This window comes from Eptesicus fuscus, chromosome 16, assembly GCF_027574615.1.
Source record: "Eptesicus fuscus isolate TK198812 chromosome 16, DD_ASM_mEF_20220401, whole genome shotgun sequence".
NCBI lineage: Eukaryota > Metazoa > Chordata > Mammalia > Chiroptera > Vespertilionidae > Eptesicus > Eptesicus fuscus.
This window is the reverse complement of record NC_072488.1, coordinates 68,135,289-68,150,030: the sequence shown is the minus strand read 5'-3', so window position 1 is coordinate 68,150,030 and position 14,742 is coordinate 68,135,289. Positions and strand designations below refer to the sequence as shown.

Here is a 14,742-nt window from a genome sequence, read left to right as displayed (position 1 = left end):
TGGGGGAAAGAGAGCAGATGCAGGCAGTTCAAGTACACTTGTCATAAGAAAACTTCCTCCTTCCCTGCTCCCAGGCCCACCATGCACACGAGCATCTGAAGGGTGGCGATAGGTGACTGCGGAGCTGCAACAGAGCCTCATGCCTTTCGAAGGGCTCTACTTTTACGTGTGTGCATCAGGGACATGGCTTCTAGCAAGCCCCCACTGCCCGGCCCCCTGAGAACAGCTCAGTGACCTGGGTGCTGAGAGCCTGCGCCCCTCTCCCCTTCGGGAAGCATATTAACCTCATGAGAGGAGGGATTTTAAGAATCACAAACTTGTGTGGGACCATTCACAAGGACAGTTTCTTGCGCTGTGTTCACAGAGTCACCCCCAAAGCAACGCGCTGTGGCCAGCAGTCCTACCGAGGCAGGTGGCAAACGCTTTGAATTCGATAAGATGGTCCATGTTGTCGTCCAGGAGCCGGAAGGTCCTTTCGGCAAGGATCTCTGTGTGCGCCCCGCAGGTCCATGGCGAGAGCAGCTGAAACAGGCGTGCAAACTGCCGGCTGTCTATGCGGTACTGCTCGGCGTAGGGCCGGCTGGGGTCATGGCGGGCGGGCCCGGGTCGCGGCTGCTCCCAGTAGCAGCTCATCATGTGCTCCCGCTGAAAGCAGAGGGGCCGCAGGCTGCTCACCACAGCGGGAGGCCTGCTCCGGCATGCCCTGCCTGGTCAAAGCATGACTATTGAATAAGCAACGTTATAACACAAACAGACGGAGAAACGAAGTCACAGCCTCACCGCTCTAAGCAGACATGTAAAGTTGTCCCTCGCTATCACGTGAAAATTAACTTGGACACCCTTTTTTATTAAGATTGTTTTTCTTGGTAGTAAATATATTTGATAAAATTTACCATTTTAACCATTTTAAACTGTACAGTTCAGCTACCATAGTTTTAATTATAGAAGACATGCAGTGTTTAATCTGATGTTTCTATAGCCAAAGCTACAGGACACAAAAGGAGCTAGCAACACTCGGTTACCTGTCGGAGGGAAAATGGGGGTAGGGAACCAGATGTGGAAAAAAGGCATCTTACTGCATACTTGGTTTAGATGTTCTAAGTTTTTAATCACATGAATATATGATCAATTCAAAAAGTTCAAAGTAAGAAACACAGGCGGAATGCAAGTCTTGTTAACAGACTGAAAACTAAAGCGATCAGAACTGGCCCAGTCACTGGGACCCAGCCTGCCTCCAGCTCCGTCCCCAAACGTGCCAGCACCACACTGCCTGCCAGCGCTACTCCGTTTTGGAGAGAAGCCAAAATGCCATCTACCATTTGACTGTCACATTCACTGCGACCATGTTCCTTCAACAGCCTTTGCAGAATCGCGACAAGTAGCACGAAGGTCCAATCCAGGCCCACTCCTGAAAGCCCGGGGCACACCGAGCGGCCGCGTGCATGTGGCCGCCTGCGGGGCGTGTGCCCACCGAGCCCGGCCCGGAGGAGCACGCTACGGGAGCCCAGGGCTGGCCCCACCGCTGCACAGAACCCCGCACACAGCCAACGACGAAAGCAGGCACAGGGCAGCACAGGCGGCACGAGGAGTGCACCATCAGCCGTGAACGGGAGTGGCCCTCAGAGCCTCACTGACGAGTAGACAGGTTAAAGCAAAAGAAAATGCGCTTTTCTACCAGACGGAAAGTGCTCAAGGCTCCGCAGCTTTAAATGCTGGAGGGAGCAGCCGCGGGAGTGGCATGCGAGACCTGGCGGTGGACCTGGAGTCTGAACGCTCAAAGCCCTCCCAGCTGCCTGGCCTGGCGCGGAGGGAGCCCTGCCGGGCAGCAGCGCCTGGGCGATGTCCACTCAGGCAGCTCCGCTCCGAGCAGCAGACACGAGACGGAAATGTCCCCGAATGAGCCAACGTTAAGTAAGTTACGGTCCGCCCTGCAGTGAAGCTGTGCAGCCATCTTAAAAAGAATGAGGAAGAGCTGTAGATAGTGATTCAGAAAAATGTTCGTGACTGCCCGGCCGGCATGGCTCAGTGGTTGAGTGTCGACCTATGAACCGGGTCTTGGTTTGATTTTTGGTCAGGGCACAGGCCCGGGTTGCGGGTTCGATCACCAGTGTGGGGTGTGTAGGAGGTAGCCAATCAATGATTCTCTCTCATCATTGATGTTTCTATGTATCTCTCCCTCTCCCTTTCTGAAATCAATTCTATATATATGAAAAATGTTCATGACAAAAAATTGCAGGCCATTATGTGCAAATAATCTTGCCTTTGTGTGGGAAAGGATGAGCCTGTGTGTGTTTACAGAGTGATGGTATGAGGCTTAAACCAGCAAGGGACTCGCCATGTGTGAAGAGTCCTTCCCGGACAGGACGGGGCTGTAGGTGCAGATAGGGTAAACCCTTTTTTTTTTTTTTTTTTGCTTAAAAGTTTTATTTATATTTTGTCAATGGTGAAAGTAGGTATACTTTTACTTCCTTTATTTTACAGTTTTTATTGAATTTTGAAAAGTTTACCAGGACATGATGGCAAGTAAAATGATATTTAAAAGACTAACTGCTCTCTTGGGCCTAATAATTCAGCAACAGTGAACGGATGTAACTGATGGCTAAGAGGAGCAGGTGGATGGGACCCCCAGGCCTGGCTCAGGCGCGGGCTCCCAGGAGCCGCCCAGGACACCGAGCGTGTTCTTCATGGCCACACTTGCCTGGGGAGACGAGTCCTGGAGCAGTTCTCTAACTGAAAGGAAGCAGGTGGAGGTCACAAATCCGAATGTGTGTGACTGGGAAGACTGCCTCACTGCACAGAGGACCTAGACGTTACTGTGCCGAGTGAAGTCAGCCAGACAGAGAAAGACAAATACCCTATGACCTCACTCACATGTGAAATCTAAAAAACAAAACCAACAATGGACAACAGAAACACAAAGTCACAGAAAAAGAGTTCAGGTTTGTGATACTGGTGGGGGTCAGTGGGGCAATTGGTGAGGGGTCAAAGGGCACACTTTCAGGTATAAGTGAACACTGGGAGGTAATTGCTGCTTGTAGACTGTACAGCACTGTGTGTGGTATATGTGGAAGTTGCTAAGAGACTAGATCCTAAAAGTTCTCATCATGAGGGAAAACATTGTTTCCTTGTGTGTGTGTGTGTTCCGATGAGAAGGTGTTAACTAACTCACTGTGGTGATCCCTTCCCAGTGTGTGCAAGTCAAGTCCTTCTGCTGTGTGCCTGTTCATGTCAATCATCTAGAAGTGTCCCTCCAACCATACAACCGATCGCTATGATGTGCACTGACCACCAGGGGGCAGATGCTCAATGCAGGAGCTGCCGTGACGTGCAATGGCCATTTACAGAGAAACGTCACCACAGACCTGGCGCCGACAAAGCAACACTCAGCTTCCCCCAAGTGGGACACAGTTCCCGCCACCAACCCAGAGTGACAGCCCACCAATCGCAGCCGACGCTGCCAAGACCGCATGGTGCAAAATGCCCAGGCCAGAAACAGTCACTGTGGGTGCCAGGTAATGACATCACGTAGCAACACCTGACTTCCTCTCCCTAGCAACTAGACTCCTTGCAGTTTCTTCAGCCCAGGAACCCAACTGCAAACATTTTACAGTTTAACCAAATGTCTGTGAAGCGTTTTCCCTGCCTCATCTCATTTGATGCTCACAGAAGCCCTGGAGTAGGTAGATAGGAGACTCGGTAGAATCCTATTTTCTTCTCATTAGCCAGAAAACCGAGATTTACAAAGTTTAGAAAGTTGATCTGACTGAAAAGTAAGAAATGGTGGACTTTGAAAATGACTTCAGGTTTTGTCACTGCGCAGAATATAGTCACACACTGCTGCAGTTAAATATTTTACCCTTTGTTCTCCCTGCATGATCTACAACAATAACCAGTTTCGTGTTGATATTTACTGCTGTGTTGCTGACAATTACCTGAAAGGGAAATTGGGGTGCTTCACTGGGCTGAAAAAAGTTTAGCTACATCAGAAAGCAAATTTATTCTATATACTAGAGGCCCAGTGCACGAAATTTGTGCACGGGGGGGGGGGGGGGAGGGTGTCTCTCAGCCCAGCCTGCACCCTGTCCAAGTGGGATCGGACCTAAACGGGCAGTTGGACATCCCTCTCACAATCCAGGACTGCTGGCTCCCAACCGCTCTCCTGCCTCTGCCTGATTGCCCCTAACCGCTTCTGTCTGCCAGCCTGATCACCCCCTAACCACTCCCCTGCCAACCTGATCGATGCCTAACTGCTCCCGGCTGGCCCAATTGCCCCTAACTGCCCTCCCCTGCCATCCTAGTCACCCCTAACTGCCCTCCCCTGCCAATCTGGTGGCCCCTAACTGTCCTCCCTGTTGGCCTGGTCCCCCCAACTGTCCTCTCCTGTAGGCCTGGACCCCCAAATTGCCCTCCCCTGCAGGCCTGGTCCCTCCAACTGCCCTCCCCTGCTGGCCATCTTGTTGTCCACATGGGGGCAGCCATCTTTGACCACATGGGGGAGGCCATCTTGTGGCTTGGAGTGATGGTCAATTTGCATATTACTCTTTTATTAGATAGGATATAAAAGTTGACTTGCACATGCACGATACATATAAAGCTCACACTGGTGCCAATAGCATGCGTGTGTTTCGATCTGTCATCGTCAATTGTGAATTTGGTTGATACTTATATCATTGAGAAAGGGTGAATACTTATATTAAGATATTTCTTCTAATTAATTTCCTTTCAATGTGCACGAATCCGTGCACCGGACCACTAGTATCTCATTAAAATGAAAGGAAGAACCAGACTTGCCTAAGGGGATAAAAAAGATTGCTTCAAATTAACAATAAAAATAGATTTCATTAAGTGCCAACCACACTGCTCATCTTTAATAGGAAACAGTATGTAAAGATGGCAATCAGAGCTGACTTTCTTGTTAACAGACACAATGGTCGCACGTGCACCTCCCAGGCTCAGGGAGGGTGCCATCCATGATGCTGAGCTAGGGCTCCCGAACTCGTCTCCTCAAGGCCTTTCCCTCAACAAAATAAAAGTCTGACTCAAAAGACAAGAGGTGCATGCAAAATCCAAACAGACAGGATCAAGCACTGAAACATGAGAAGTCCGACCGAAAGCCAAGGACAGTCAGAGGTCAGACGAGGGGAGAACAACCGCTGAGAGGGCTGCGATGTGGAGCAGGATGCTGACCCGGGCTTGGAAGGAGGCTGGTGGGACAAGGAGGCACCAGGCTGTGCAACCGAACGGGGCACCGGGACACGGCACTTTCATTGGCATTTCCTTTGGAGGCACATTTTCAAAATTATTTTAAGTTTCTATTTGTAATTAGTCTTACAAAAATGAAAGACTTTTAGGCTAATATGAAAATGAATTTCATTAAGTACCAATCACATCATTCACAGGAAATATGGAAATAGGAGACAAGAAATAGTCAGCTCTATCTCCTTTAAAACTCCTTAAAGATGAATGACATTAGTACTTAGTGAAATGTAAGTTTAAAGCAATCCTTTACATTACATACATCTTTTCCATAAATCCAGATCTGTGATGTCACATGTTCTCTCACATCGAGAATAGCTGACCCTGAATATGTGGAAGACTGGATATGCTAAACCGCACAGTCGCTTCCTGCTTTTTTTTATTTTTTAAATATATTTTATTGTTTTTTTTAGAGAGGAATAGAGAGTTAGAAACATCGATGAGAGAGAAACATCGATCAGCTGCCTCCTGCACACCCCCTATTGGGTATGTGCCCGCAACCAAGGTACGTGCCCTTGAGCGGAATCGAACCTGGGACCCTTGAGTCCGCAGGCCGACGCTCTATCCACTGAGCCAGACCGGTTCGGGCCGCTTCCTGCTTTCATGTGTCCCTGTTTCTCCTTCTCGAAGTCAGAGGACTTGGGACACCCAGTCACCTTTGACTTCGTATTTTCTCTTCCTGAAGCAGGAGAAATGGTGAGACTTGAAAACAGATGATGTTCGTGGGGGACGGCAGGCGGAGCCCCCACCACATGTGCCCTGTAAGGGCTCGACCCCCAGTGGGAGGCAGCAATCAATGATTCTCCCTCTCCTTCTCCCTCTCCCTCTCCCTCTCCCTCTCCCTCTCCCTCTCCCTCTCCCTCTCCCTCTCCCTCTCCCTCTCCCTCTCCCTCTCTCTCTCCCATCAATAAAAAATATATTTAACAACAAAAAAATGTTCTTTGTAGCATAAGTAGCAATACCTGAGAATCTACCTAAATAACCAAATATTAGAAACATGGTTTAGCATATTATTACAAATATGATAGATTATAAAGTTATTAAAAAATATTAAGACTATGTGGCATGCATACAGCTACATACATATAGGAATAGGTGTAGATGTGTAGGGACATGTGAGTTGAATTTTAAGTAATGGAAACCTATATGAAGCGATGGTTTCTGTGGATCCCTGTTCCATCTGATGGGACCGGGAACCTGGTGTAGAAGAGCAGGGGCGGGCGAGGGGAGGCGGTGGGGGAGGGCAGGGCAGGTGGGCAGCAGGCAGGGTGGCCACAGCCACTGCTGTCCCAGGTCAGCTTCCACACGCCACCCGGGCAGGCTGAGCACAGTGGCCGGCCTGGCTGGGGCCTGTCCCTCCCTCCCCTTCCCAGACCTGCACCTTGAACAAGTCATAGAGCTCCTCGAGGTCACCAAGGGGGAAGGAGACTTCAGGGCTGACCACGCGGAGCTGCAGGAGAGCAGACAGCAAAGGCGTGAGTGGGGCCTGCACGCCCGCGCCCTCCCCCCCCCCCCGCCCCTTCCAGACACAGACCCTATGGGAGGCGACCAGTCATGTGGCCTCCGGCCAAGGTGACCTTGTGGAGTTCAACCCTGGCCTGGCCGGACGGTGGGGCAGACGGTCTGGGACAGTGGTCGGCAAACTCATTAGTCAGCAGAGCCAAATATCAACAGCACAACAATTGAAATTTCTTTTGAGAGCCAAATTTTTTAAACTTAAACTTCTTCTAACTAGACTCGCCCAGGCCGTGGTATTTTGTGGAAGAGCCACACTCAAGGGGCCAAGAGCTGCATGTGGCTCGCGAGCCGCGGTTTGCCGACCACGGGTCTAGGAGCACGCAGGCCAGGGCAGGGATGTCTGTGTGCCGCCTCCTCCGGCCCACAAGGCGCCACTGTCCTCATTCCACAGGGACTGAGGTTCCAGTGGGCCCTCTGCTCCCAGTCTGTCTGTCTGACACCCACACCAGTGCGCAGCGTGCCCCCTCCATGAAGGGGAAAAGCTGGCACCCTTTTCTTTTTACATCCTTACCCAAAACCATGGTTATTGATTGGAGAGAGAGAGAAACATCAATGTGATGTTTCTGATTGTCAGTTGCCTCCTATAAGCACCCCAACTAGGGATTGAACCATTAACCTGACATGTGCCCTGGCTGGGTATCGAACCCGGCACCTTTTGGTTCATAGGCCGATGGCTCCAACCAGCCGAGCCACGGGCCAGGGCAGAAAGCTGGGATTCTTGCTGGAGGCCAACAGGGAACCCAGGGCAGCCCCCACCCGCCCGTCCCCCTCTCCGCCCCACGGAGGCCTCACTCACCACGTTCTGCTTGGTGGTGCCCTCGTGGCCCTGGAGGACCCGGATCCTGTGCCTGCAGCGCATGCGCTCGATCTGCTCCACAGACTGGTGCCCAAACTTCTGCAGGGAGACGGGTCCCTCCTGGGCACGGGGGCACAGCCCGCCGCCCCTGCAGCCCGTCCCGTCTCCCCAGCGAGCGCCCGCAGGCGGCGGGACAGGCAGGGCCCCGCTACCTCATAGGAGTCCCGGATCAGGTCCGCAATGTCGGTCACCGGAGGAGGCTCCTGGTCGCCGGAGAAAAAGGCGTGGTGGCTGCCCACGGGGGGCCCGGGGCTGTCCTCGTTCTTGATGTGATCTAGAAACCTGAGCACACCCCAGCGGTGAGCCAGCTGCCTCGCCTGGTCACCGGCCCGAGGCGTGGCTCAGCACCTGCACGCACGCTCCTGCGTCCCGGCCCCGGGAAGAGGGAAGAGGGCCGGGAGCAGCTCCCGTGCCGCTTCATAGTGAGCCAGACTTCCGACCGGCTCTCTGGTCGCAGGGCTCTGCGCTCTCTGGTGCCGGTGGATCAGGCTCCACAGCTTTCCAAGAGGGAACCTGTCAGCCCACTCCCGGGAGCCCCTCCCCGCCCGCGGCCCGGTCAGGCCACTAGGCTTCCATCTACACTCGAGGCCTGAATCTCCTCCGAGGAAAGCATGCAGGGCCCTTTCTCGGCCCGACTCCCGCTTGGCCGAGAAGAGGGAGGGGAGACGGCCTCGCCACACGGGTCAACAGTGCCACCAGGGGGCCTGGGTGGCCACCGGCTGAGGGCAGGAGCCCCAGGCGCAGCCCTCGCCCACGGCAGTGCCCACCTCGTCCCGCACAGCCCGCAGCGGGCGCACCTGCTGAGGAGCACGAGGGCCTGGCCGTCGTCCCGGCTGCTGCACAGGGCCCGGGCGTTGGCCTCCAGCACGGCCAGCCCCAGCTGGAAGACGGCCGTGATGCCGTCGTAGAAGAAGCAGTCCACCACGTGCACGGCGCTCTCCAGGGGCATGATGCTGAGGAAGAGCGTCAGGAACCAGGAGAGCGACAGGGACGCCAGGGCGGAGGGGTCGCGCAGGCGCTCGGCCAGCTCGGGCAGCTGCTCCCGGACGAGCTCCTCAAACACGGACTGGTCCACCTGGGCCCCTGGGGAGGAAGGCCGTGTGGCGGGAGGGACTCGCGCTCTAAAGTCAGCCTGAGCTCAGCGCCTCCACGGGAGGCCAGCAGCACCGGAGACAGATTTCTGCCATTGTGACCAGGGCGGCTCCATGGGGGGCAGTGTTCAGTCCGGGGCTGTCTGTCTGGGTATCGCATACTTCACCCCAGACAGAGTGCACTTGGGATGAGTTGCATGCGAATGCTATGCAACTCCCGGGGCGGGGAAAGCTTAACCAACGAGCTTATGTGCACAGATGCACAGCCCACGGACAGACAACAGTCGGGGAAGGCCTGGGGGTGGGAGTGGGTAGGGGAGCCCATGGGGTGGGGGGAAGGGAAACATCTGTAATACTTTCAACAATATAGATATGCCGGAACCGGTTTGGCTCGGTGGATGGAGCGTCGGCCTGCGGACTGAGGGTCCCAGGTTCGATTCCGGTCAAGGGCATGTACATTGGTTGCGGGCATATCCCCAGTGGCGGGTGTGCGGGAGGCAGCTGGTCGATGTTTCTCTCTCATCGATGTTTCTAGCTCTCTATCCCTCTCCCTTCCTCTCTGTGAAAAATCAATGAAAAAAAAAATATATATAAAAAAACCCCCAATATAGATAAATTAAAAAAAAAGAAAATACAGGAAAAAGAAAAAATTTCTTAGCACACAAAAGCACTAATCATAGAAAAATTATAACTTGGACATCAACATTAGAGATGTTCTCCAAAAGATAACATGGAAACACTCAGAGAGAACACTCGCAGTGAGTGCACCTGACAAAGGCCCTGCATTCAAGTAAAGAGCTCCTGCCACAGTGACAGGAAGTGAGCCACCAACACTCTTAACAACAGGCCAAGACCGAACAGACTCTTCAACGAGATGATAAGCAAATGGCCAGTAAGAACGAACATGTATGTTCATCACTAATCACCAGAGAATGCACGTTCAAACCCCCATGGTGCACCACTTCTCACACACGGGAACGGCTAAAAGTGAAAAGACAATTTCAAGAGCCGGCAAGGATGTGCAGCGGCCAGAACACTCCTACACTGCTGACACACGCATGTGACTACATTGTACACGCATGTGAGAAACTGACCGTTTCTTATGAATGAAACGTACAACTAACCTATGACCCAGCACTTCTACTCCTAGGTAAATACTCAAGAAAACTGACAACGGGGAGTATTCACACAAAAGCTTAAATGTTCATCACAACTTTATTTGGTATAAAAATTGGAAACAACTCAAATGTCTAACGGGCTGAGGCAGACAACGGCCATACGCACGCTCAGTAAAACTCCTCAGCGAGGACAGAGCAAGCCGCTGGCTGCTGGGAGGAAGCCGGGGCTGCAGGGAGCACTGTCACATCGCACCCGCTCCGGAGCAGGCCGCTGCATTGGGGGCGCTGCGCCCAGGGTGCCCGAGGCAGTGCAGGGCGGAGGGAGCCTTCGCCTGCTCAGCCTGGACGGGGCGGCGCGTGCGGTGCGCCTGCCTGGAGCCGGGCTGGCACCGGAGCCCCAGCTGTCCTGGCGGACCCTGGTGACGATGGCCGCAGCCTCCCGGACGCCAAGGCTCTCCCCCATTGCTCCTCTGGACCAGCTACACCGCCTCCCACAGTGCCCAGGGAGAAGGGAGGCAAGCCAGTGAACGCCAGGGCCCGCCGCCCTCCCTCCCAGGGTGTCCGCAGCCCTCCCCCGGCCTCGCCCTCGGTCAAGGCCCATCTCAGCTGGCTGTTTCCTGCCCCTCTGCTGCACCTAACTCTGGGCCACCTCCACCTCCACCGGCATGACGGGAGGTGCCCGAAGGGTGTTACCAAAGCAGCTTTGGCGCCGCGCTCTCCACCCGACAGCTGCTGGGCCGCAGACTGCGGCTTCCACAGGCGCCACCCTGACGGCTCCGGGCGCTTCAGGACAGAGCCGAGCTGCGCGCTCTCCCCCCAGCCTGCCAGGCAGTGGGGTCCAGGCCGCCCCTGAGGCCGGCGTCCCTGTGTTCTTCCCTCACTTCCTCCTCTCCTGCCCCCCAGCGGGGAGACACCTCTCTGGTTTTCATCGTTCAACTGTTTCTTGAGCCTTTAATTTTCCTTTCCTTCTTGTGCGTTCAGTGATCAACGTAAAACAATGTGTTTGTTTTTTATTCAAAATCTGTGCTTGTAGGTGACCTTATTCCACCCTTTGCCAAAACTGCAGGGAATCACCCCAGTGAGCCACACCCGCGAGCCAGTGAGCTTTGCAAACCCCGGAGCCCAGTGGATGCAGAGGGCTGAGGGGTCTCAGACGCTGGGCCAGGACTGGGAGAGTCGCCTGGCCTGCACAGGCATTTCGCATGCCAGGCACCCAGCGAGAGGGAGGGAGGAGGCGCGAGGGGAGGCGGAGAGTGGGGGGGGCGCTTACCCAGCACGCGGCGGTTGAAGTAGTCGGGGAGCATGCGCTCGCACACCGCAACCAACAGCCAGAAGGCGTCCTCCTCGGCGGCGTAGAGCAGCAGCACGGAGGCCAGGATGTTCATGGACTGCGGGCCACAGGGGTCACTGAGCGGGCCGCACGGCCGCAGACATTGCCGCAACACGTCCAGCCGCCCTGCGGCCCAGCATCAGGCGGCAGGATGCCCGCGTGCCTGTCGGTGTGGCCAGCCGCCATCTCAGTCCCCTCCAGTCAGCCCGTCCTCTCGGTCCCCGCCCTGGTCACCCTGTGGTCAGCCCCACCGTCTCGGTCCCCCCGGCATTGCGGGACCCGCTGTGGTGCCCCCCAGGCCCAAACTAGACTGCCTGTTCACACAGGCACACACACTGCAGCCATGATCTTGCTTATTCCCAGGAAAACGACGTTTAAGATCTCGTATCTTGAGTGTCAGGAGCTTCCCTAGTCCAGCGTGGAGGGCCTGCTGGGGGTCCGTGCGTCTGCACCACGGAAGCCCAACAAGCCCCCGAGTCCTGGGGCAGCCCAGGCACTGCCCCCAGCACTGAGGACATGAGCACCCCAACACCACTTCCTCCCCAAAGCACCGTCCCATTACAGCTGACCCTGCACACTCCAGAGGAAGACCTCGCTGCCAGCAGGCGGCTCCGGCCCGCCCGCCCAGGGTGCTGCCCTACCTCCCTGGCACCGTCTCGGGGCAGAGCCTTCCCAGGACAGCGCTGGTCCGAGGCCGGACACGGACCAGAGCCAGGGCCAGCGCCGTGGGACGGAGGGCCTGCCCCGCACCTCACCTGGCAGTACCCGATCCTGGGATTGCGGTGGGCGTAGGCGGTCAGGACCCTCCTCAGAGCGGCGATGCCCGTCTCAGTCTGGAAGGCGGGGTGCTCCGGCAGGGACCGGTGCAGGTCCCGCTCGATCTCCTCCGTGGCCAGGCAGCACTTCCCCAGGGACTCCTCCACCAGGCGCCCGTAGTAGCCGGGATGCGAGGCGAGGTCGGTTACGGCATCTGGCGATGAGAGGCGTTTCGAGGAGGCGGGTTCCTAGGGTCCGCGGGCACAGGCTTGCCCTGTCGGAGAACCTCGGCGGGGTCTCCTGAAGTGTTCTGAGACCACACACAACCAAAACGACTTCATTTCTGCCCCACACAGAAAACAGCATGGCCTTTCTGAGAATAACCACATAGAAAGGGCAAAACGTTCCTACTGTAAGTGCTTATTAATGTGCTCCTCTAAGTTATATTCCCTAGGGACAGAAAGAGTGAATGTGTGCATGCGCACACACACGCATGCTTACATAGGTACACACACTTTCATGCATGAACTCGACAGCTGCACCCGGCGCGCACACGGACAGCTGCACCCGGCGCGCACACGGACAGCTGCACCCGGCGCGCACACGGCAGCTGCACGCGGCGCGCACACGGGCAGCTGCACCCGGCGCGCACACGGGCAGCTGCACCCGGCGCGCACACGGACAGCTGCACCCGGCTCGCACACGGACAGCTGCACCCGGCGCGCACACGGACAGCTGCACCCGGCACGCACACGGACAGCTGCACCCGGCGCGCACACGGACAGCTGCACCCGGCACGCACACGGACAGCTGCACCCGGCACGCACACGGACAGCTGCACCCGGCACGCACACGGACAGCTGCACCCGGCACGCACACGGACAATGCACCCGGCACGCACACGGACAGCTGCACCCGGCGCGCACACGGACAGCTGCACCCGGCACGCACACGGACAGCTGCACCCGGCACGCACACGGACAGCTGCACCCGGCGCGCACACGGCAGCTGCACCCGGCGCGCACACGGACAGCTGCACCCGGCGCGCACACGGACAGCTGCACCCGGCGCGCACACGGACAGCTGCACCCACCGCGAACGGCTTCAACACCTCAGCAGCCCTTTGACTGCTGAGGTCACAGCCCTCGTGAACTGACTGGGCAGTCGGTTCTTTAATACGCGGTGAGCGTGTGAACGGTCCCAGGACCCCCACGACCACCACAGCCCATGTTGTTCAAGCCCTCTGAGGCGCCGGGCCTGCACATGACTGACGTCGCATGGGGACTATGGCAGGGTCGGCTGCCCATCTCCAGTCCCTGGGGTGGGCGCCGAGCTGGGCAGGGGGCAGAGTCAAGTGCTGCTTTTTAAAACTTCCTGGGATCTCCCCCCGCCCCCGAATGTTTTCAATGTGTTGGTTGAATCCACACATGGAGCCCCAGGGACATGGGGAGATAACTACACAGGGTGTCCAATAGGTCCACCGCCGGCAGGTGGCTCGGCGGCGGAGTGGCCCCGTGCACCAAAGGCTGCGGGTTTAATCTCGGGCGGGGCCCGTAGGGGAGGCAACCGATCCATGTCTCTCTCTCCCTCCCCTTCCTGTCTCTCTAAAGTCAATCAACATATCCTCAGGTGGGGATGGATAAATAAAATTAAAATTGGGTAAAATAATAAAATAAAAATAAAATGGAATTTGTTCATTAAAATACCCGGAAGACCATCCACCTAAACCGCTTTAGAGGACCAGAGGAAGAGTAACGTTACCTTCTTTGCTTGCTCCGCCATTATTTTCTTTGCAATATGAACATAGACTATATTTATTAAATATAAAAATACAGAAGGCACTTTTAATTTAAAAAAAAATGTAGGCAGGTGCACAGAGACATCATGACAGGCCTGGGAAGTGCACCCAGAGTGTGGCCCTGCCCCCGGCCCTGCCCCTGCTCTGCCCCCGGCCCTGCCCCCGGCCCTGCCCCTGCTCTGCCCCCGGCCCTGCACCTGCCCTGCCCCCGGCCCTGCCCCCCCCTGCCCTGCCCCCGGCCCTGCACCTGCTCTGCCCCCGGCCCTGCCCCCGGCCCTGCACCTGCTCTGCCCCCGGCCCTGCCCCCGGCCCTGCACCTGCCCTGCCCCCGGCCCTGCCCCTGCTCTGCCCCCGGCCCTGCCCCTGCTCTGCCCCCGGCCCTGCACCTGCTCTGCCCCCGGCCCTGCCCCCGGCCCTGCCCCCGGCCCTGCCCTCCCCCCCCCACCTTGCACCTGGCGGCTCTGGCAGGGGGCAGGCAGGGCTACTGTGGGGGGAGACAGGGAAGAAGGTAGGTGGCTGCCAGGAGAGGGAGAAGTGAGCAGTGAGGGGGAGTGCACACCAGCTCAGGCACTTGCTGCCCGGAGCACAGCAGGCCCCGGGGACGGGCACCCTCCTGGCTCCCACCGCCTCCCACGGCAGTCACACCCTGACTCGGCCTCCTCCGTGGGCGAATGGCTCCTGTCAACCTGGCGACGAGGCATCCTGCTCGGGAGTCTCAGCCCATCCATCCACCCGTGAGGTCCCAGCACCCACAGTAGCAGCAGCGGAGGGGGGGGCGGCGGGGGGACCTGGGGGCTGCGGCAGGCAGGCAGGGGAGCAGGACAGAAGGCCCAGGGAGGATCCCAGGAGCCAGGGCTCAGGGTGATTGCAACTCCGGCCAGCAAGCTGCCTGGGGGCGCCGGGCGCAGCCTGTTGAGGGCTCACACCCAGAAAGGCCCTTCCCTGCAGGGACGGCTCCTCACAGAGCTCAGGATAGGACAGACTCCAGCCTCCCTACGGCCAGCCAGACGCAGGCGGGG

At 56.8% G+C, this 14,742-nt stretch overlaps 1 protein-coding gene across 1 annotated transcript in view; it reads right to left on the bottom strand.

The window, feature by feature from the left end:
• TBC1D8 (TBC1 domain family member 8) overlaps positions 1–14,742 on the bottom strand; it is a 155,652-nt gene that overhangs the window by 23,013 nt on the left and 117,897 nt on the right. The window contains exons 10-16 of the mRNA XM_054728001.1: positions 11,925–12,139; positions 11,110–11,227; positions 8,428–8,713; positions 7,783–7,912; positions 7,571–7,669; positions 6,638–6,706; positions 405–645 (exon numbers count right to left, since the gene is read on the bottom strand). Coding sequence (XP_054583976.1) covers positions 405–645; positions 6,638–6,706; positions 7,571–7,669; positions 7,783–7,912; positions 8,428–8,713; positions 11,110–11,227; positions 11,925–12,139 — 1,158 coding nt within the window. The remainder of the gene's footprint in view (positions 1–404; positions 646–6,637; positions 6,707–7,570; positions 7,670–7,782; positions 7,913–8,427; positions 8,714–11,109; positions 11,228–11,924; positions 12,140–14,742) is intronic.